The following is a 24,453-nucleotide window of genomic DNA, read 5'->3' on the forward strand; positions in this document are numbered from 1 at the left end:
CCCAGCCGGGTCAGAGGAAGAACAGACACACACACCGGGGCTAGTTTCAGTACCTTTACTGCAGATGGTAGTCAGGTACGGTCCGGGGTACTTGTAGGTGGTGTGCACTTCTGGTCTTGCTCCCCAGTGAGCGGGTGTAAGGCCTCCTTTCTGTATCTTCCTGTCTCTCTACCTGGAGCTTCTGACCTGCCTGGAACAGGGTCTAGCTCCCTTGATGTTTCTCTCACCCGTCTTGCTTGGCCGCGAGGGCTTTCCCACTGGTTACCACCCTCCCTGGACGCTGGGGCCTTCATGGTACCTAGTCCTCTGAATGTGCGGTATTCACGGGTGGACTGAGGGATATGAAATCCTCCTCAGTATGCCGGATTCCCTAATGGGCATAGAGGTCCCAATAGGCTCGGGCCCGGTGCCTGGCTTGCATCAGGGGACGAACCCTCTGTGGTTCCTCTGTCCCTCATGGCTCTTCTCTTCTCCTTGCCTTCTAGCCCACTCTAGGCTCTCACTGGCCAAACTAGCCTGCAGCTTGGGCCTAGCCTGGCTTTCAGCCACACAGACTTCAGCTTGTCTGGTGCTGCAGCATCATGTCACATTCACTGCTTCCCACAGACTGACTTCCTGAACTCCACCCCCCAGTGTGTATATACCTGACAGGGCTCCATCTAGTGGACTTGGGTGGAGGTGTCTGCATGTATTGAGGCCACTGGGGAGAATCCATCTGTGCAACACCTAGGAGTTCTGTGACAGCCTGCAGCCGCAGGGCGTCACACTTTCATAGTACTAAAATATGCAGAGCTCCATCAGGCATGTATCATGGAGCTGAAGAACCTCTCCAACACAAGGTAGAGACTGATTTTGCAAGATTTCTAATGGTTGACGAGAGTAGTGACCCATTTTGTAATCCATCTTTATAGGAGATTTGACTATCCTACATATTTGTTGTCTTTTCCCTTTTCTTTCTGCTTTGTTCATGTAAGCTGATCTTTTTCACATAAGTCAATTTCTGTTGCCTTCTCGCACTTTTAGTACAGGTGCACTATGTAATTATGTGGTGGGCGACTGGGGAGGCACCAGATGTTGCAGAAGGGTCACTGGGATTTGTAGCCTCACTGGCCGCAGATAATGATGTCACAGTAGCTGAAGTGGATCGCTGGACCCCTCAACGCTTGCCTCGTGTCCACAACAATTTCAAAAGCGGGAGGTGGCACTTGTAGATGGTATAGGACCCCCCGGGGGCACTCCTGTAGTGGTGGTATCTGGGTGCAGATTTTGGAGTGCCTGTGATGTTTGTGCAATTTCAAGCAGCCAGACATGCAGGTGAACTTGTAAACATAACAATTTTACTGAATGAGGTAACAGGGTACAGTCTCTAGAGCCCTGAGCCCAGCCGTTGCTATGGCCACCACTTGTTGTGAGGAGAATAATCATTACTTCATATAGACACATTGGCCAACAGATGGCAGGAAAGTACAATTTACAATGCAATGTATTCTATCCCCCTAACTCGGTACACACAATAGAACAAATCTAATACAACACTACAACTGTCTCATTTAGCAGCAGTAGAACAGGAATTGGTATGCCACAATTATATGCGAGTGTACTGCGAAAGCTAATGCTAGCTGAAGGAGTATGGGTGGGAAGCTCAGGGGCTTCAGAAGTAGAGCCCGAGTACAGCACAGTGAGCATCAGCCAGATAGAATGCAAATTCTACCAGACAGGAATCCAAAGAGATTGGTAGAAGGCTTAGGGCTCTTTCACATGTCAGTGTGTCCGGTACGTGTAGTGACAGGCTCCGGGGCTCATTCTCCCCAGCTCCTTGGCATCAGCGGTCAGATTGGTTACAGCAGGGGACATCTCCCAGACAGGTGAGTATAAGGATTTTATTTTTACACATGGCCACTGCGGGAGCAGAATACTACTCTCAACGTTGTCCCTTGCTCATGCTGATCACAGTGCGAGCAAGGGACAATGATGAGGGTAGCATTCAGTACTCGGCACTTAAGAACAGCGCTAACTGTACACTGATTCCCAAGTGCGGGTACGTGTGCTCCTGATGCGGCACACGGTTGCCACACACTGATAAGGATATCTCCAGTATTGTTTTTTCCGGTACCAGAAAAATCAGGACGTGTGAAACCGTAATACAGTGATCGCCAGTGACATTATACACAGGAGCTCTGTATATAGTGTCAGTGTACAGGTAATACAGTGATCACCAGTCACATTATATACAGGAGCGCTGTATATACTGTATAGTGTAAGTGTACATGTAATACATTGACTCCCCAATGATGTCTCTAGTTTAAGTCCTTCATCTTCATTCTTCTTCATCTGGCACAGACCGCCACTTCTTCCAGCCAAGACTCATCTCTACAGAAAATAACACACAGTTATCAATAAGTGATCTCTTTTAGAGCACATTCCACACTTTTTCCCCAACTTCTACACTGCACCAGATGAAGAAAAAAAGTGGCATAATGCCGCCCTGCACAGTAACAGGACCCCCCCTTTGTCCCCCTCCCCCATGGAAAACCGTTTCCTAAAAAGTAAATTATATTACAAAAGTAATTCCCTAATTGGACCCTAAAGTAATAATGTTCCCCACTCTCCACCATGAACTAATAATGCATGTTCCTCAATATGGCCCCCAAACAGTAATTAAGTTCCTTATCCAGCCTGCACCCCCCCCCCTTCATGTGTCCATCCATCCAGGTCCCCCATGTGTCCATCCAGGCCCCTCCCCCAAATATCTATCCCATACATTTAAAAAAAAAAAAAAAAAAAATCCTCACCTTTCCCGTTCACTGCAGGTCCGGTGTACTCAGCGCATCTTCTGACTCTGCAGTGCCCAGAGCAGAGGGCGGTAGTGATGTCACCTTGCCCTCTGCCCTGAGAAGTCAGAATCAGAAGGCGCTGACGTCACTTGAATTGCGGGGAACGAGGAGAGGTGCGTATCTGAGGAGCATGGGGGGGGGGGGTCCTCATAGTTCCTCCGGGGGGGGACGGGGACTCTCCCTCCCCCGACTGATGGGACCAATATCATGCCAGTGTCCCTCCTCAGCCCCCCGGGGTCCCAGTACTTGCCTTGGTGTGCCGGGTGGTGACGCCGGCCATCGCAGCGGGTCAGGTTTGCGTGTGTTAGAGCACCCCTGCCTCCCGCACTTATAAACGGCCCGCGTCCCCAAAAAAAAGAAAAAAAAATTTTTTTTCTTCCCTCTTTCTCTGGAGCGAGGCCCACCGAGCATTCCACTGGTACCCCGCCAGGCCAGTCCGACCCTGGTCCTGAGGTTGTTGTGGGCAGGACAAGGTCATCCTGATACAGTGATGGATTGCAATTTGCCAACCTGGGGGGAAGATTTAGAGAAGGAATTCTATGTCTTGCCTCATGGGAGCATCTGTGAATGTAGCTGCTGCAGCCGGTGTCCAGGAAGTACAGTAGCACTGAAGGATTGTTTTAATATGGAACTGTATGATTGTGAGATTGGGTTGAAGTTGAAATGTGAAGTACTGACATGTATGAAAACTGTTAATACCAACCAGTCTGATGCCATGTGTTTAGGTTTTTCAATCATCAACTACCTCAATAAGGGATTTTCTGTTAACTACTACACTATGTCACAGATTGTAGCCATCGGCCCCCAAGGGTGCAGTACCATAAATGTGAGGGAAGACATCGTCCTCAAGCTTCACTGGCGTTTAGGGTTTCCAAATCGCACTCTGCCAAGCGAAACCTTACTTGCTTGCCAACTCCGTCTATTCCCGATGTCTTTATGTCAGACAGCCATAGGATTTTGTTTCATGTTGGGCTTTGTTGGTGTAAGGTGCCTGAGCGAGGTAGTCATGGGCCAGCTGCTGCCTCTGCTTGCTCCGACACCCTACAGACAAAATGTGTCCCGGTGGTGGGGTGCATCACACTTATTTCTGGCCCACAGGCCTCCACTGACTACAGGTTTTCCTCTTCCAGGGCCTTTGCTGCAAACAATCCAGGGGACACGGAATTTGTAATAACAATCAAACTTTACTTGACAGCTTGCAGTCTCTACAATCAGGCATATAAGATAGGGCCCAATGGGGGTTATGGTCTTTCCCACAGTTACCGGACACAACTTCAGCCCTGGTGCTCGGTATGAGCAGACCATCCTTCTTGTTAATTTCCCTACCACTAGGAATTCTTCACCACCAATAGCAGTGCACCCAGATTCCATCACCCTTGCCTCTGAGAGTTTGAGTCCATCTTTTCCTCCAGCTTCACAGGTTGCATGTGCCCAAGGGCCCCGACGCCCATCTCGAGGTACCCAGGCAGACAGACTGATTCGCACAGAAGGGTTCTTTAGCAATCCACTGCCCCGAGTATTAGGCTTGCGTTGTCCCTAGCAGCCTATTTCCTGTGACTACTGCTGTCACTTCTCCTTACTTCTCCTAACCGAACTGTCACTTCCTGAGCATGGCACTAACTCTCAGTTCCCCCTCCCTGGGCTGGCCGTTAGTTAACCCTGTTTAGGCTAAACTGCAACCTCAGAGGGTTTTATTTTCAGACACACATTAATATAAAATACACTTAACCCCTTGGAGTGACAGGGAGCAGAACATCACCTCCACATCTCCTACATTGGCACCACTTACATGAGGAGAAAAAAAACCTCTTATGGCTTATTCAAACATCTGGGATTTTTCTCAAATGTAAAAACGCACACCGTTGTTCATCAGTTTTTGTTTTTTTTTGTTTTGTTTTTTCACCTTTACAAGAAGATATGTAATGGAGTGAAGACCCGGGGTCTTCCATGGGTGTAAGGCTACTCAGACAACACAGGGTGAGGGTAATACAGAGTGGCAACACTTTATTGAACCACAAAGCAGACAATAAACACACAGAACAGGCCCAGCAAATGCCCAAGAAGGTACAACGTTACACAGCCTCACCCTTCATTCTCACCTGCCTGGGATAGAACAGCTGCGACTTTGGAGACTTCCAGGGCTCAACCAGCGGCCCCCCGCTTCTGGAGGGCCCCCACAGAGAGAAGGTAGCGGCAAGCTTAGAAAGCTAGCAGTCCATCGAGGTACAAGGCCAGGAGACCCAAGGGTCCCAACCTGGTCTCTCTGACAGTTTCCGTGTGTTGCAGGCGACCAGTGGGTCCCTCCTGGCAACCGCAAACAACACATCCATGGGGCAGGTGACTTCCTCATTCTACCCCGGCCTACTCAAAATGTATCGATGGTCAATGGAGCAGATCCGAATCTTTCCAGTCAGGGCTGGTACCCTTAGGCTAGAATCATATAGAATTCAAATCTGAGTCTCTTTGGGTAATGCCATGCAATCCATCTGCTATCCTGAAGGATGTCCCTCATTCTCCTTATAAAGTCTGACTGCTACAAAAACACATGTCCCTTCTGCTTCTCTGGGCTCACCATCCTGAATGGCAGAACTGCTCTCACCCTCACCCCCCCCCCCTAAAGCTAAGTGTGTCCTAGTGGAGATATCTTTCTCAGGTCGACCGCATCACCTGGGTCTACATGTGAGACTCCCTGTGGTGAAGGCTCCACCGGGTCTTCTTTCAACACAATGGGTCTAGATGATTTTTTTGAACAATGGTTAGAGGCTCCTGAGATACTAATGAGATTAGTGGAATGCTTGACACTTTGCAAGTTAAATTAGTGTACATAAACTGACCAACAAGCAGAACATTAATAAAACACAGTCAGCAATGTCTGATAAAAACGCTAAGGTATTTCTCTTGGATTAACAAATCTAATCATCTGTCTAATTAACATTTTAAGTTGTATCGTCACAAATGGCTATGCTTCTCCATCCATTGCAATGTTAATCAAGGAAGGACCCATAGATTTTGAATTGGTAATTTTTTATCCTGACACTGATCAAAAAACAGACATGTCGTGATTTTCTGTTGACACGCAGTCCACGAATCACATGGTCATATTGACTAACAATTAAAAAGTTATGGCTCTGGGAAGAAGAGGAGCTAAAAACAGAAAATGGCCCAGGGGGTGAAGGGGTTAAAGAGCCAGGAAACTGCAGCGAGAGGTGGGTTGGTTGCACTTAAATGTTTGGCCATGCCAATGGTGCAACTTGTTTGAACAGTCATTTTGTGCTGACCTTTTAGCTCAGGTGAAGCAGTTTGGTATTCTTACTCACAAGCCTTCATTTGCGCAAGTACTGGCAGTATATTAGTACACTGGCCTCATTCCCAACACATTTGTAAATATTATACATAATGTGGACAATCCCTTTTAAGTAAATAAGCTGGCATGACTTTTAAGGGCAAATCTATACTTGCTCATAAGGAATGTGGATTTACTTTTTATATATGTGAGAGGTTAAAAAGTCAGCATTTATTATCTGTACCTGTAAATAGATTTTGCTCAAAATTCTCCAGCTACCTCAGCTATGACAGGCATAAAATGAGCCAGTCTTAAGGGGAATATGCCAGCAGGTTTTCGCTATGTAATCTGACAGCAGCATGAGATCGGGACAAAGGCTCCATAATGTATCACAACTACTGCACCCAGTAAACTATCAGTTTTCTCTGCTGCAGATCTAGCAGCTCTCTGAATGCTGAGCTGTGTATAACTCCACCCACACCATTGATTGGTAGCTTTCTGTGTACACTGCATAGGCAGAAAGCCGTTAAAGGTGGGGGATGTGGTTGGACCTGGAGGCACAAAGCCAGTTGTCCTTTAGTGATAATCTGGTGATTAAACACTGATTGTATGGAAGAAGCAAAACACAGCCAAATAAGTGACACATCACTGGAATCAGGGTTCCTACCGTTTTGCTGCTCTCAGATTACACAGAAAAAAACTGACAGATTCTCTATAAAGCATTTGTCTTCCTCCAGTTAAACCCAGCTTCTATAAAATGCTGTGTACTTCAGCCCTAAGGCTATGTGCAGATGGAGTTTTTTGTTACTTTTGAAACCCTTTACGCTGTTTACACTTGAAAAGTTATGTTCACATGACGTATTTCAGCGGATTCCACCTAAAAAGGCAAAAAAATGAACTTAATGCACAGCAATGTGAAACTGATATTGCTGTGCACATGTTCAGTCTTTTTTTTTTTTTTTTTTAACCCCTTCATGAGGCCAAAACCATGAAGCGGTTAAAAGGTGCAACATGTTCATTATTTGGCCAGCTTCATTTTGGAAGCGGTTCACTCTCTCTATAATAAACGATGTAAGAAAAAGACTCCACCAGCGGAGTCACCACGAAGACTGCAGCCGCTGGTTGTTCCTGAAGTGTCTTTGTGAAGGTAAATGTAGCACCCTGAGGATTCGGCTGCTACAGGGGTATTGCACCTCAACCCAGAGGTGTGATATTCCACTCCCGGATAAGGATGGAGTGTGGAACTGAGCTCGGTAGGCTGCATGCACTACACACATCCCATTTCCGAGGAGCAGACCAACGGTACTCCCACTTAGAAATGTGCAGGTACGACCGAGTCTGTTCCTGGCTGGAGTGGGAGGGGGGTGGTACATCCCAGTAGTGTAGGGGCAGATAGGGGGAGCAGCCTGGGTAAAGTTAGGAGCTCATTGGGTGCTGGTCACCTGAGCTCACACATAGAGGGAGTATATAAGGTGGGCACCATCTTAGATCAGGGTCAGTCTGAGAGAAGTCAGAGGAAGAGGAGCAGAGCAGTCCCAGAGAGAGTGAGAGAGGAGAGCCAGAAGGACCCAGAGAAAAAGAAAGGACTCTGAGAACCCAAATTCAATCCCCGGGTGAAGAGTCGGCGATAGGGTACCGGATCCCAAACTGGTGGGGGCAAAAGCACACCCTAGCCAGAGACCGGAGGCCGTGGGCAGCGTCTGCCACGGCCACCCACCACATCCACCCCGAAGGCAGACCACGTGGAGGGTCAGGGAACCCAAGGCCAAGGGTCTCCCAACAGAGGGCCCGAGGGAGCTGGACCTAGGTGGATCACTAGTGGGGACGGCCAGAGGAAAGGACAGAAGGAGAGCTCAGGGTCACGCTCCGGACTTGTTTGGGGGTTTGCTGAATCCAGGACCTGGTGGACGCAGCACGGCTCGGGTGGTCACTTGAAGCTGGAGTGACCGGAACATCAGCAGTGAGTAAATACCCTAAACTGCACAACCCGACTCTGTCTTCACTTAACATCTACGCTGCACCACCACAACCCCCATCCTCTGCACCTGACCCCCTGAGGCTATACCCCACCCGTTGGGGGTTATACTACCAAAAGCTGCACCAACACCATCAGCCTCAGCGGACCCTGCTGCAGCGGCGGCCATAGTGACCGCAATACAACGGGTGGCGTAGTCGACAATAAAGAACTTAATAACATCTGTAGGACTGCCACATACAACTGAGTTTGACACCCTGGGCACGGACCGGGTCACAGCCACTCGGAGACTACAACCCCCATCTGATCCGGCTCCGGGTATTCCCCTAAAGAATATGGCCCAGGGGGCGCGTCATAAACTCAGGCGGTTCAGCCGCTTGATTAAAGAAGCTGTGTGCACATACCCCGGCCTTAGGCCACATTCACACATTCAGTATCTGTAAGCCAAAACCAGGAATGGAACAATCAGAGGAAAAGTATAATAGAAACCCGTCATCACTAATGCATTTATCCAGGGGTGGATTAAGAGTAGCAACGGCCCCGGGCAGTTTAGAAGGCGCGGGTTCCCCCCCCCCCCACCTGATTTATCACGTGACATGTCACATGATCCCCTGTGATAGATCATGTGATAGTTCACGGGAAATTAATTTGGCACAATATTAATTGTGCTGCCTCATCTGAGAGCAGCACAATATAGGGGCAGATACCCTGATTCCAGCAATGTGTCCCTTTTTCAGCTGCTTGTTGTCCTTTTGAGAAAATCACCGTTTTATCTGCTGCAGATCTAGCAGCTCTCTGAATGCTGCGCTCTGTATAGCCCCGCCCACACCACTGATTGGCAGCTTTCTGCCCATGCTCAGTGTACACAGAAATTTACTGATAAGTGATGGGGGTGGGGTCCTACAGAACTTACTAGTCATCTAGTGATAATTACCTTCTGACAAATCAATGATTTTATCAAAACAACACTAAGCAGCCCAGTAAGTGACACATTACTGGAATCAGTGCCTCTAACCCTACATTATGCTGCTCTCAGATTAGGTGGCAAAAACCTGATGACAGATTCCCTTTAAAGGAGCTGTAAACACAAAAAAGTTTGTATTAAAAAAATACAAGCCATTTGTGAAATTAACTTTTTTTCATTGTTAATTCACATTAGACTGTATCTTCAACACTTTTGTCAGCAGGTCTTATTACAGACTCTGAATAGGGCAGCTCTCTCCCTCTCCCTCAGCAGAAAGTCACAGCATGGTTAAAAAACGGGATCTTTTATGATTTTCTCATAATAAATAAAAAAGGACATGCAAGTCCTCCAAACTATTTTCCGTTTCTCTATAGGGGAGGTCCTAAATCTTTCTTGTTCTTTAGTTGATCACATGTCAAAAAGGCAAAGCATTTACTATGAACTCGCTTAAAAAAATATACACTGAGAGAGTAATATCATCATCTGCATGTAAATATTCCTTGACTCTAAGGGCTCGCTCACACTGTCGTATAACACGGCCGAATGCTATGTGATGTTTTATCGGATAGGACTCGGCCCTATGTTATACTATGGGACAGTGCAGATCTGCTATTATTGGCATGAGAAAATAATCTCATTCGATATTCGGACCATGTGCACCCATACAAGTCTATGGGTGCACGTAAAACATTGGACTGCACTCGGATGTCATCCAAGTGCAGTCCGATGAACACTCACAGAGACTATGGAGAAGATGGAGAAATTAAGTTCTCCATCTTCTCCATATCTGTGCTGCGAGAGAATCGGATCACACTCAGTTGAAGCTCTGACAGAGTTTGAGCCGAGTGTCATTAGCATAATTGGCCCTATTCTCTTGCATGAGAGAATATATGGCTTAGTGAGTGGTCCCTAAAACTGAATAGTAGTGACGGACAGGCACCTCACAAGCGGGATCCATGTAGCTCTCAGATGTCATGTAGGTAGGGCTTCATTCCATGGGGTAGGGCTTAATTTCAAGGTATATAAAAAAAATTGGACTTCAAATAAAAATTAAATGAACACAAAAAGCACTAATTGAATTATTTTTTACGTATTTATGTTTGCAGCCCCTTTAAAAACCCTTTGAGGACCAAGGCACATATATGTCCCATAGTTTTAAACTGGAAAAAAAATTGAATAAAATTTAAGGTCCTCGAAGGTTTAAGTAGGTCATAAATTCATATGAATACTTGCTCATACAATTGCACATGCCATAAGATGAAGAAGAACAGAATCAAAAATGACATTAAGTGGAGCACTTACAGGTATTCAAGGTGAAAGAGACCAGCAAAGGCATCGTCTCGAATGACAGTAAATGAGTTAGAATTCAGCAAGCTGGAAATGAAGACAGCAGGTTAGAAGCGAACCAGACTTTATGGTGCTCAGAATTAGTCAAGCAGAATTTACTGACTGCTCTTGCAAAGCACTGAGACTCCCGCTGTGTATAGATGGTGCCGTGCGGCCTCCCGCTGTGTATAGATGGCGCCGTGCGGCCTCCCGCTGTGTATAGATGGCTACGTGCGGCCTCCTGCTGAGTATAGATGCTGCATGGCGCTCCCCCCAGAGACAGCAGGAGGCTGCACAGCGCCATCTATACTCAGCGGGAGGCTGCACGTAGCCATCTATACACAGCAGGAGGCCTCACGGCGCCGTCTATCCACAGCGGGGGGCCTCACGGCACCGTCTATACACAGCGGGGGGCCTCAAGGCACCGTCTATACACAGCGGGGGGCCTCAAGGCACCATCTATACACAGCGGGGGGCCTCACGGCACCGTCTATACACAGCGGGGGGCCGCACGTGGCCATCTATACACAGCAGGGGGGCGCACGTAGCCATCTATACACAGCGGGGGGCCGCATGGCGCCCCCCCCAGAGACATCAGGAGGCCGCACGGCGCCAACTATACACAGCAGGAGGCAGCATACAGACATAAACATATACAGACACGCATAAACACATTTGAAACACAAAAATACATACAAACAGACATCACACAATGACATCTGCCCACACACACACACAGACAGACATCACACACACCTGCCCACACACACAACCTGCCCACACACAAGTGTGTGTGTGTGTGTGTGTGTGTGTGTGTGTATAATTTGTGTGTGTGTGTATTTTTTTTTAAGTTAAAAACAAGTAAAATGCATGTGGCATCAATATCAAGACTCCAGATATAAGGGCCTATTCACACTGAATTTTGCAATGCATTCATCTCCTCTTTCCAGGCTTCTATCTAAATCCCTGAAAAATGGCATTCAGATGGGCCTTGACATAGCCATTGATTTGAACAAAGGCAAACCGAGGCTAAAGTCTGAATCTTTAGGCTCCATTTGCTCTGCTTTCAGATGTCTAATTTCAGACAGCACAATCCTGAATTTCAGGGATTCAGTTGTAAGCCTTGTGTAAAGACCTGAATGCAGCGCTGGATGTAGTGTGAATAGGTCCTTACATCCTACACCACCTCAGGGTATTGTTGTTATGGAGTATTGCCCCTGGGTGGCCGCAGTTATGACCACCACCAGGGCTCGCGGTCACCCACCCTAGCTTTGGTATTCTGGGGAGCTGGTATAATGAATATCTGAGAAGAGCCCTAGAGAAGCAACAACATTGGACAACCAAGAGGTGGTGGCCTCAAGTCAGGTGTAGTGTTCAACAGGGCAAGACTTTCTAACCAGCCCACACACACACATCTACACACACACACACACATCTACACACACACACATCTACACACACACACATCTACACACACACACATCTACACACACACATCTACACACACACATCTACACACACACATCTACACACACACATCTACACACACACATCTACACACACACATCTACACACACACACACACATCTACACACACACCTACACACACACATCTACACACACACATCTACACACACACACACACATCTACACACATCTACACACACACACATCTACACCTACACACACACACACACATCTACACCTACACACACATCTACACCTACACACACACACATCTACACCTACACACACACACATCTACACCTACACACACACACACATCTACACCTACACACACACACACATCTACACCTACACACACACACACACATCTACACCTACACACACACACACACACACATCTACACCTACACACACACACACACACATCTACACCTACACACACACACACCTACACACACACACACCTAAACACACACACACACCTAAACACACACACACCTACACACACACATCTACACACACACACACATCTACACCTACACACACATCTACACCTACACACACATCTACTCCTACACACACACACCTAAACACACACACACACACACACACACACACATCTACACACACACACATCTACACACACACACGTCTACACACACGTCTACACACACACACACACATCTACACACACACACACATCTACACCTACACACACACACATCTACACCTACACCTACACACACATCTACACCTACACCTACACACACATCTACACCTACACCTACACACACATCTACACCTACACACACACACACACCTACACACACACACACCTAAACACACACACACCTACACACACACACACATCTACACACACACACACACATCTACACACACACACACATCTACACACACACACATCTACACACACACACACATCTACACACACACACACATCTACACACACACATCTACACACACACACGTCTACACACACACACATCTACACACACACATCTACACACACACACACACATCTACACACACACCTACACACACACATCTACACACACACACACACATCTACACACACACCTACACACACACATCTACACACACACACACACGTCTACACACACATCTACACACACACACACACATCTACACACATCTACACACACACACATCTACACCTACACACACACACATCTACACACACACACACATCTACACACACACACATCTACACACACACACATCTACACCTACACACACACACATCTACACCTACACACACACACATCTACACCTACACACACACACACACATCTACACCTACACACACACACACACATCTACACCTACACACACACACACATCTACACCTACACACACACACATCTACACCTACACACACACACATCTACACCTACACACACACACACCTACACACACACACACCTAAACACACACACACACCTAAACACACACACACCTACACACACACACACACACACATCTACACACACACACACATCTACACACACACACACATCTACACACACACACATCTACTCCTACACACACATCTACTCCTACACACACACCTAAACACACACACACACATCTACACACACACACACACATCTACACACACACACATCTACACCTACACACACATCTACTCCTACACACACACCTAAACACACACACACACATCTACACACACACACACATCTACACACACACACACATCTACACACACACACGTCTACACACACACGTCTACACACACACATCTACACACACACATCTACACACACACATCTACACACACACACACACACATCCACACACACATCTACACACACACACACGTCTACACACACATCTACACACACACACACACATCTACACACATCTACACCTACACACACACACATCTACACCTACACACACACACATCTACACCTACACACACACACATCTACACCTACACACACACACATCTACACCTACACACACACACACACATCTACACCTACACACACACACACATCTACACCTACACACACACACACACATCTACACCTACACACACACACACACACATCTACACCTACACACACACACACCTACACACACACACACCTAAACACACACACACACCTAAACACACACACACCTACACACACACATCTACACACACACACACATCTACACCTACACACACATCTACACCTACACACACATCTACTCCTACACACACACACCTAAACACACACACACACACATCTACACACACACACATCTACACACACACACGTCTACACACACGTCTACACACACACACACACACACATCTACACACACACACACATCTACACCTACACACACACACATCTACACCTACACCTACACACACATCTACACCTACACCTACACACACATCTACACCTACACCTACACACACATCTACACCTACACACACACACCTAAACACACACACACCTACACACACACACACACCTACACACACACACACCTACACACACACACACATCTACACACACACACACATCTACACACACACACACATCTACACACACACACATCTACACACACACACATCTACACACACACACATCTACACACACACACATCTACACCTACACACACATCTACTCCTACACACACACCTAAACACACACACACCTAAACACACACACACACACATCTACACACACACACACATCTACACACACACACGTCTACACACACACACATCTACACACACACATCTACACACACACACACCTACACACACACATCTACACACACACACACACATCTACACACACACCTACACACACACATCTACACACACACACACACGTCTACACACACATCTACACACACACACACACATCTACACACACACACACACATCTACACCTACACACACACACATCTACACCTACACACACACACATCTACACACACACACATCTACACCTACACACACACACATCTACACCTACACACACACACATCTACACCTACACACACACACACACATCTACACCTACACACACACACACACATCTACACCTACACACACACACACATCTACACCTACACACACACACATCTACACCTACACACACACACATCTACACCTACACACACACACACACACCTACACACACACACACCTACACACACACACACCTAAACACACACACACACCTAAACACACACCTACACACACACACACACACACATCTACACACACACACACATCTACACACACACACATCTACACACACACACATCTACACCTACACACACATCTACTCCTACACACACATCTACTCCTACACACACACACACATCTACACCTACACACACATCTACTCCTACACACACACCTAAACACACACACACACACATCTACACACACACACACATCTACACACACACACACATCTACACACACACACGTCTACACACACACACACATCTACACACACACATCTACACACACACATCTACACACACACACACACATCTACACACACACCTACACACACACATCTACACACACACACACACGTCTACACACACATCTACACACACACACACACGTCTACACACACACACATCTACACACACACACACATCTACACACACACACACACACATCTACACACACACATCTACACACACACACATCTACACACACACACACACACATCTACACACACACATCTACACACACACACATCTACACACACACACACACACATCTACACACACACACACATCTACACACACACACACACACATCTACACACACACACACACACACACATCTACACACACACACACACACACACATCTACACACACACACATCTACACACACACACATCTACACACACACACATCTACACACACACACACACACACACATCTACACACACACACACACATCTACACACACACACACATCTACACACACACACACACACACACATCTACACACACACATCTACACACACACACACATCTACACACACACACACACACACATCTACACACACACACACATCTACACACACACACACACACACATCTACACACACACACACATCTACACACACACACACACACATCTACACACACACACACACACATCTACACACACACACACACACACACACATCTACACACACACACATCTACACACACACACATCTACACACACACACATCTACACACACACACACACACACACATCTACACACACACACACACATCTACACACACACACACACATCTACACACACACACACACACACACATCTACACACACACATCTACACACACACACACATCTACACACACACACACACACATCTACACACACACACACATCTACACACACACACACACATCTACACACACACACACACACACACACATCTACACACATCTACACACACACATCTACACACACACACACATCTACACACACACACACACATCTACACACACACACACACACACACACATCTACACACATCTACACACACACATCTACACACACACACACATCTACACACACACACACATCTACACACACACACACATCTACACACACACACACACACACATCTACACCTACACACACACACATCTACACCTACACACACACACACACACACACACATCTACACCTACACACACACATCTACACCTACACACACCCACCTACACACACATCTACACACACACACACACACACACACACACACACACACACACATCTACACACACACACACACACACATCTCACACACACACGCACACATCTACACTCACACACATCTACACACACATCTACACACACACACATCTACACACACACATCTACACACACACACATCTACACACACACACACACATCTACACACACACACACATCTACACACACACACACATCTACACACACACACACATCTACACACACACACACATCTACACACACACACACATCTACACACACACACACATCTACACACACACACACATCTACACACACACACATCTACACACACACACATCTACACACACACACATCTACACACACACACATCTACACACACACACACACATCTACACACACACACACACATCTACACACACACACATCTACACACACACACATCTACACACACACATCTACACACATCTACACACATCTACACACATCTACACACATCTACACACACACACACACATCTACACACACACACACATCTACACACACACACACACACACATCTACACACACACACACATCTACACACACACACACACACACACACATCTACACACACACACACACACACACACATCTACACACACACACACACACACACACACACACACACACACACATCTACACACACACACACACACACACACACACATCTACACACACACACATCTACACACACACACACACCATCCCCCGGCTCCATTCCTCCTGCCTGCTCTCTCTCCTCTCCAGTGGTAAGTAGCAGTACAGGCCGGGTGCGCACTGCGTGACGTCACAGCTAGGAGACACGGCCGCGCACAGGGCCGTGTCTCCTAGCAGTGACGCGGCCGGGTCAGCACAGGGAAGTTAACTGCTGCAGTGCTGGCCCGGCCGATGAAGAAGTAGTAGCGGCCGCTGCTGGGGGAGCGGTCCGGGCCCCCCCCCCGCCACTTTCTGCCGGTATGTGCCGCGGCGGCCCGCACATATAATGAGGACAATCCGGCATTAGACACCCCGCCCGGAGCCGCGGGCCCCCTGCAGGCTCAGGGCCCCGGGCAGTCGTCCGGATTGCCCTCATTATAATCCGCCTATGCATTTATCACCCACTCCTGGTTTTTGCTTACAGACACTGAAGAGAAATACTAACCGTGTGTGCACGTGGCCTTACATTTAAATTAATAGGGCATCTTTCAAGCGTTCTTTAGGCCATTTTTGTGGCTTTGTTGTTTTTTTTTCTTTGAGTGGCTTCACTAAGCTCCATCTGCACATAGTGTAAAAATGGCACAAAGAAAATACTGTGTAGGTAGTGACTTCTGTGTTCTGCTATAGACTTTAATATTTTTATTTATTTTTCTTACCTTTTTCAAGAGAAAAAAAATATATATATTTTTTTTACTTCATGTTTATAGGACTTGAAAAGCTTATGAAGAAAAGGGCAAAGAAAAACTTCACAAATTGCACAACATGCTTACAATTAAAAATATACTTAAGTGTTTTTGTTTTTTGATTTTTTTTGTCAGCCAAAAAAAAGTTTGTGGAAAACCACCCTTAATGGAGGAGGTAGTCCAATCTGGTCTATCATTTCGGTAGCATAAACTTCCTAGTTGTCAGAATTTTGTATAATTTTATACCACCTATTGGTTGGCTTCCTTACTACCAATATTTTGTGCTAACATTTTGGTGTTTTTTTGTTTTTTTTTTTGCTTTAAATAATGATACACCCCAATCTATTAAACTACACCCCCTTGTCAAGAGCAGAACAAACTGTCTAAACCACATAATAAATGTGATGCAATGCAGGTTGAATCGGAACACAGGGATGTTTCTCTTAGTAAATTTAATCCCCATGTGTTAAAGGGGGACTACTTGGACAACCCCCTTCTAAATTTCTGAATCCCTATGTTCCCCCACCCCAGTAAAATAACAGTTATACCGGTGCCATTCAGGCAGATCAGCACTGGATCTCCAGGGGCTTACGTATCATTATGTCACGCGATCAATGTGGCCAATCGGTTATGGTTTCATTCTCTTTTCCCGCGGATGTAATTTCAAGCTGCGCCTGCCCTCTCGCTTCCTCCGGATGTGTTGATTTGGAAGGAGGGGAAAGTGAAGCCAACATTGATTGGCCACAGGGACAAATAACATAAGAATGTCACGCAAGCCCCAGGAGAGCCAGTGATACTCCACTGGAACTGAACCCGCATCAGAATTTAGTATAAGTGCTATTATTTTACTGGAGAGAAACACAGGAATTATAATATATTATTTTTTTATTTCTATAGCGCCAAAATATTCTGCAGCACTTTCCAATTAAGCGGGGACATGTACAGACCAAGACAATTTAACAATGTAAAACATTTCAACAGTTACAATAGGAGTGGGGGTCCTGCTCGCAAGCTTACAATCTATTAGAAAATAGTGGGGGCACCATAGGTAGAACCTGTTTGTTATCTACGATCCAGGCATCATTATAAGGGTTTTCATATAAATCTGCATGATCCAGTCATCAGCCAGTATCCAAGTGCAGTTACCATGTGATATTGTGTGCATGGAGGATGTGGAGACGGAGGGAGCAGATTATGATTAATATTTAGAAGGAGGGAACAGGGGAGAGTTAGGTTAGTGAGTTGAGGTGATAAGCTTGTCTAAACAGATGTGTTTTTAAAGCGCACTTAAAAACCTACGGACTAGATGTTAATCGGATCGTTTGGGGCAGTGTGTTCCAGAAAAGTGGCGCAGCACGAGAGAAGTCTTGGAGATAGAGGTGCGAGGTTCAGATTATGGAGGATGTTAGTCTTAGAGCAGTTGCAGAATGGAGGGCACGGGGAGGGCTGATAGGCAGAAATGAGGGATGAGATATACGACGGTGGAGAGCTTTGTGGGTGAGAGAGATGAGTTTGTATTGTATTCTGTAGCAAATGGGTAACCAGTGTAATGACTGGCAAAAGGTAGAGGTATCGGTGTAGTGGTTGGACAGAAATACGACCCTGGCTGCTGCATTCAGGACGGATTGGAGAGGAGAGAGTTTGTTTAGAGGGAGACTGATCAGAAGAGAGTTGCAGTAGTCGAGGCGCGAGTCAATAAGAGCAATACTAATAGTTTTTGCTGTTTCAAAGGTGAGAAAAGGTCGGATTCTGGAGATGTTTTTAAGGAGCAGATGACAAGAGCGAGTGAGTGATCGGATAAAGGGAAAAAAGGAAAGTTCTGTGTCAAATATGACTCCAAGAAAGCGAACTTGCTGCTTGGGAGTTATGGTTGCACCTCCGAATTAAATTACAAAGTCGGTATAGGTAGGTTAGTAGAGTGAGGAAACACAAGAAGTTCAGTTTCAGATAGAGGGAGGACATGATGTTAAAGACAGCAGACAATCGCTTGTATTTTGTATTAAAATTGTCAGGTGAAGAAGTGTATAGTTGGGTGTCATCAGTATAGAGATAGGAATTCATGAAGGGTGATCTGAGTTGTGGGCAACCCCTTTAAATGTGGATTTTCACCCCTTTCTATTGCAGTGTTTGAATGTCACATTATCAATCCACAACCTTTCTGCAATGTAACCTACAGGAACAATGTAATCAAGCGGATAAATCAATTGTCTCTTCTAGATCAGCTGGGACCATGTCGTGTGAGATCAAGAACTGTTGTGGCCTTCTAACTCCAGAAAAACTGCCCAGTAAGTCTGCGGATTTCTGTGTGATCAATGTTTTGGTGTAAAATGTTATTCGTTTGGCACCTTCATTGTTTTTAAAGTTTCACAAAGATACATCTGATAATTAGGTCAAAGGATTTGCTAACAACCCAATCGATAGAACAAGGGGCATCAGCGAGGGCTATATTGCCATTGGGCTCCTGTTGTTTGGATCCTTCTGGTCATAATCTGGATTAATGAGGTTGTTCACTATTAGGAAATCATGGCTGCTTTCTTCTAAAAACAGCACCCCACCCGTACACGGTGTTTTTCTGGTATTGCAGCTCAGCTTCTTTGAATGCTGCCATATTAGTGTAACTATTGCCATAGCTGCATCTAGGCAGGTCTTCACACTAGCAGACATCAGGACTTTCTGTGCGGCAGTGCTAGCAATGTTCTGACACTCACGGAGTGTTTGCACCTTCGTAAGTGTTCCTAAACCTGTAAGAGTACACTAATCTGATTTTCTGTGCTATTCCTTTTAAAATGGGTCAGCCTTACTTTGAAACTTGTAAAAAAGAAAATGACGGCACTTCCACTACAAGAAATAGGTGTGAATAGGTGCTTACTAAGAGGAGCTACCTCCATGTACAATGAACAAACAAAGTAGCACTCTGTAACACTGAGTATGTAAATATGAAATATGAATAGCATTGTTGCTGTAGAAAATAGAAAGAAATGAGAAATTTTAGTGCATGTAAATATGAAATATGAATAGCATTACTGCTGTAGAATATAGAAATAAATGAGAAATCTTAGCGCATGTGGAAGTGCCGTCATTTGCTTTGTTACTAGATTTAAGCTTTGACTGAGCACTCCACCCCCATGCCGCAGGTGGTTTTAATTGCATCAGGATCTTGCATTCCCACACATAAGCAGATGGATGTCCCTTAGAGAGTTATTCACATTAAGGCGTTTCTCGATGTCAGGACCTATCACGGCTGTCAGGTACACATGAATTGGCCAATTTATGTGCTAAGATTTCTCATTTATTTCTATATTCTACAGCAGTAATGCTATTCATATTTCATACTTCATATTTACATACTCAGCGTTAGAGTGCTACGTTGTTTGTTCATTACTTTGAAACTTGATCAGAATGGCGGTACAATCCAGATGAGCATTTTATGAGTCCAGCTGAAGACTGAGAGCTCATGAGTCCAATGTACAGTTAGGTCCATATATATTTGGACAGAGACAACATTTTTCTAATTTTGGTTCTAGACATTACCACAATGAATTTTAAACAAAACAATTCAGATGCAGTTGAAGTTCAGACTTTCAGCTTTCATTTGAGGGTATCCACATTAAAATTGGATGAAGGTTTTAGGAGTTTCAGCTCCTTAACATGTGCCACCCTGTTTTTAAAAGGACCAAAGGTAATTGGACAGTTGACTCCAAGGCTATTTCATGGACAGGTGTGGGCAATCCCTTCGTTATGTCATTCTCAATTAAGCAGATAAAAGGCCTGGAGTTGATTTGAGGTGTGGTGCTTGCATTTGGAAGGTTTTGCTGTGAAGTAAACATGCGGTCAAAGGAGCTCTCCATGCAGGTGAAACAAGCCATCCTTAAGCTGAAAAACCCCATCCGAGAAATTGCTACAATATTAGGAGTGGCAAAATCTACCGTTTGGTACATCCTGAGAAAGAAAAAGCACTGGTGAACTCATCAATGCAAAAAGACCTGGGCACCCATGGAAGACAACAGTGGTGGATGATCGCAGAATAATCTCCCATGGTGAAGAGAAACCCCTTCACAACAGCCAACCAAGTGAACAACACTCTCCAGGAGGTAGGCGTATCAATATCCAAATCTACCATAAAGAGAAGACTGCATGAAAGTAAATACAGAGGGTTCACTGCACGGTGCAAGCCACTCATAAGCATCAAGAATAAAAAGGCTAGACTGGACTTTGCTCAAAATACATTTAAAAAAGCCAGCACAGTTCTGGAAGAACATTCTTTGGACAGATGAAACCAAGATCAACCTCTACCAGAATGATGGAAAGAGAAAAGTATGGCGAAGGCGTGGTACAGCTCATGATCCAAAGCATACCACATCATCTGGAAAACACGGCGGAGGCAGTGTGATGGCTTGGGCATGCATGGCTGCCAGTGGCACTGGGTCACTAGTGTTTATTGATGATGTGACACAGGACAGAAGCAGCTGAATGAATTCTGATGTATTCAGAGCCATACTGTGTGCTCAGATCCAGCCAAATGCAGCCAAACTGATTGGTCGTCGTTTCATACTACAGATGGACAATGACCCAAAACATAAAGCCAAAGCAACCCAGGAGTTTATTAAAGCAAAGAAGTGGAATATTCTTGAATGGCCAAGTCAGTTACCTGATCTCAACCCAATTGAGCATGCATTTCACTTGTTAAAGACTAAACTTCAGACAGAAAGGCCCACAAACAAACAGCAACTGAAAACCGCCGCAGTGAAGGCCTGGCAGAGCATCAAAAAGGAGGAAACACAGCGTCTGGTGATGTCCATGAGTTCAAGACTTCAGGCAGTCATTGCCAACAAAGGGTTTTCAACCAAGTACTAGAAATGAACATTTTATTTACAATTATTTAATCTGTCCAATTACTTTTGGTCCCTTTAAAAAGAGGGTGGCACATGTTAAGGAGCTGAAACTCCTAAAACCTTCATCCAATTTTAATGTGGATACCCTCAAATGAAAGTTGAAAGTCTGAACTTCAACTGCATCTGAATTGTTTTGTTTAAAATTCATTATGGTAATATCTAGAACCAAAATTAGAAAAATGTTGTCTCTGTCCAAATATATATGGACCTAACTGTATAAAGTCTCCATTCACCCACCCAGCCTGACTGCCAGCTGCAGCTTGCACTGAGCAGTGAAAGATCTCAGCAGGGAGGAGGGACACTGAGGAACTGTCAGTTGAGATAGCTGGGACGAAAATTAATTTAAAACTTTCAAAAAAAAGGATTATGCGGGCATTCTGACATGAGTTTTCAAAGTATGAAAAGCCCCGTCAGGCTTAAGAGCTCTGTTGAATAATGTGTGAGGTTTGTGTTGTGACAGATCTGCTGAAGGCCAACTTCACATATGTTTTGCAGAACGTGATGCAGGGACAGTCTCAGTTCTCCTGACCTGAACCCAACAGGCTCATATATGACTGAGGCTATTGAGTTCTGGTCAGGAGACGAGCCGGTCCACACATCACGGTCCGTACTCGAATTGTCAATCTGGCCTTAAATCAAATCTGTCAGCAGGTTTTTGCAATTTATTCAGAGAGCAGCTTGAAGTAGGGGCAGAGACCCTGATTCCAGGGATGTCAATTGCTCAGCAGCCTGCTGTATTTTCAATATAATCAGTGTTTCATCAATAGGTGTCACGTGCAGTCCAGCGAATGTGTAACCCCGCCCCCACCACTGATTGGTAGCTTTCTGCCTATGTAGTGTACACAGGAAGCTGTCAGTGATGGGGGCGGGGTTATACAGAGCTCAGTATTCAGAGCTCTGCTAGATCTGCAGCAGAGAAATCAGGGATTCTATCAAAACTGCACTAAGCAGTCCAGTAAGTGACACATCACCGGAATCAGAATCTCTGCCCCTACATCATGCTGGTCCCAGGTTACATAGCAAAAACCTGCTGGCAGATTCCCTTTTTAAGGGGTCGTCCAGTCTAATAGCACAAGTGAATTGTGCAAGACTGAGCATGTTTAGTCCAAATGTTAGAGAAGTATGCATCGCACACTTACGGTCACATTACGGCTCACTGTCGCTGGCTATACCAGACAATCCTGACTGAAGACTTTTATCAGAAGACCAGACAACCCCTTTAAGTTTCAAAATGAGCTGGTAAAAGTTCATGCTCCATGGAGCTGGTGGCATTAAAAAGTTAAAGGGGTATATTATCTCCTAAGATCCTATGTCAATATGTAGTAGGTGTAATAATATTAGCAAATGCCTCCTATTAGAAATGTAGTATAGTTCTTCTCATTAGCTATGTCGCTTACCCCATGCGCAGGGCATTGAAGTAGCTTGGGTAGCCATGGCTATGACCACTCATATAGTGACAGCAAGTTGGTAGTGGTTGTAACCATAGATACCTAAGCTACT

At 45.6% G+C, this 24,453-nt stretch overlaps 1 protein-coding gene across 2 annotated transcripts in view; it reads left to right on the forward strand.

Moving 5' to 3' along the window:
- Positions 1-24,453, forward strand: part of LOC141268775 (von Willebrand factor A domain-containing protein 5A-like) — a 60,602-nt gene that overhangs the window by 10,506 nt on the left and 25,643 nt on the right. Inside the window, exon 2 of one of the 2 annotated variants that reach the window (XM_073680351.1) lies at positions 20,186-20,346. In XM_073680351.1, coding sequence (XP_073536452.1) covers positions 20,193-20,346 — 154 coding nt within the window. In that variant the 5' untranslated portion in view covers positions 20,186-20,192. The remainder of the gene's footprint in view (positions 1-20,185; positions 20,347-24,453) is intronic. The other variant, XM_073680352.1, reaches the window with a different exon arrangement.

This window comes from Phyllobates terribilis, unplaced genomic scaffold, assembly GCF_046119375.1.
Source record: "Phyllobates terribilis strain yellow unplaced genomic scaffold, ASM4611937v1 Scaffold_1__5_contigs__length_1240528914, whole genome shotgun sequence".
NCBI classification, from domain to species: domain Eukaryota; kingdom Metazoa; phylum Chordata; class Amphibia; order Anura; family Dendrobatidae; genus Phyllobates; species Phyllobates terribilis.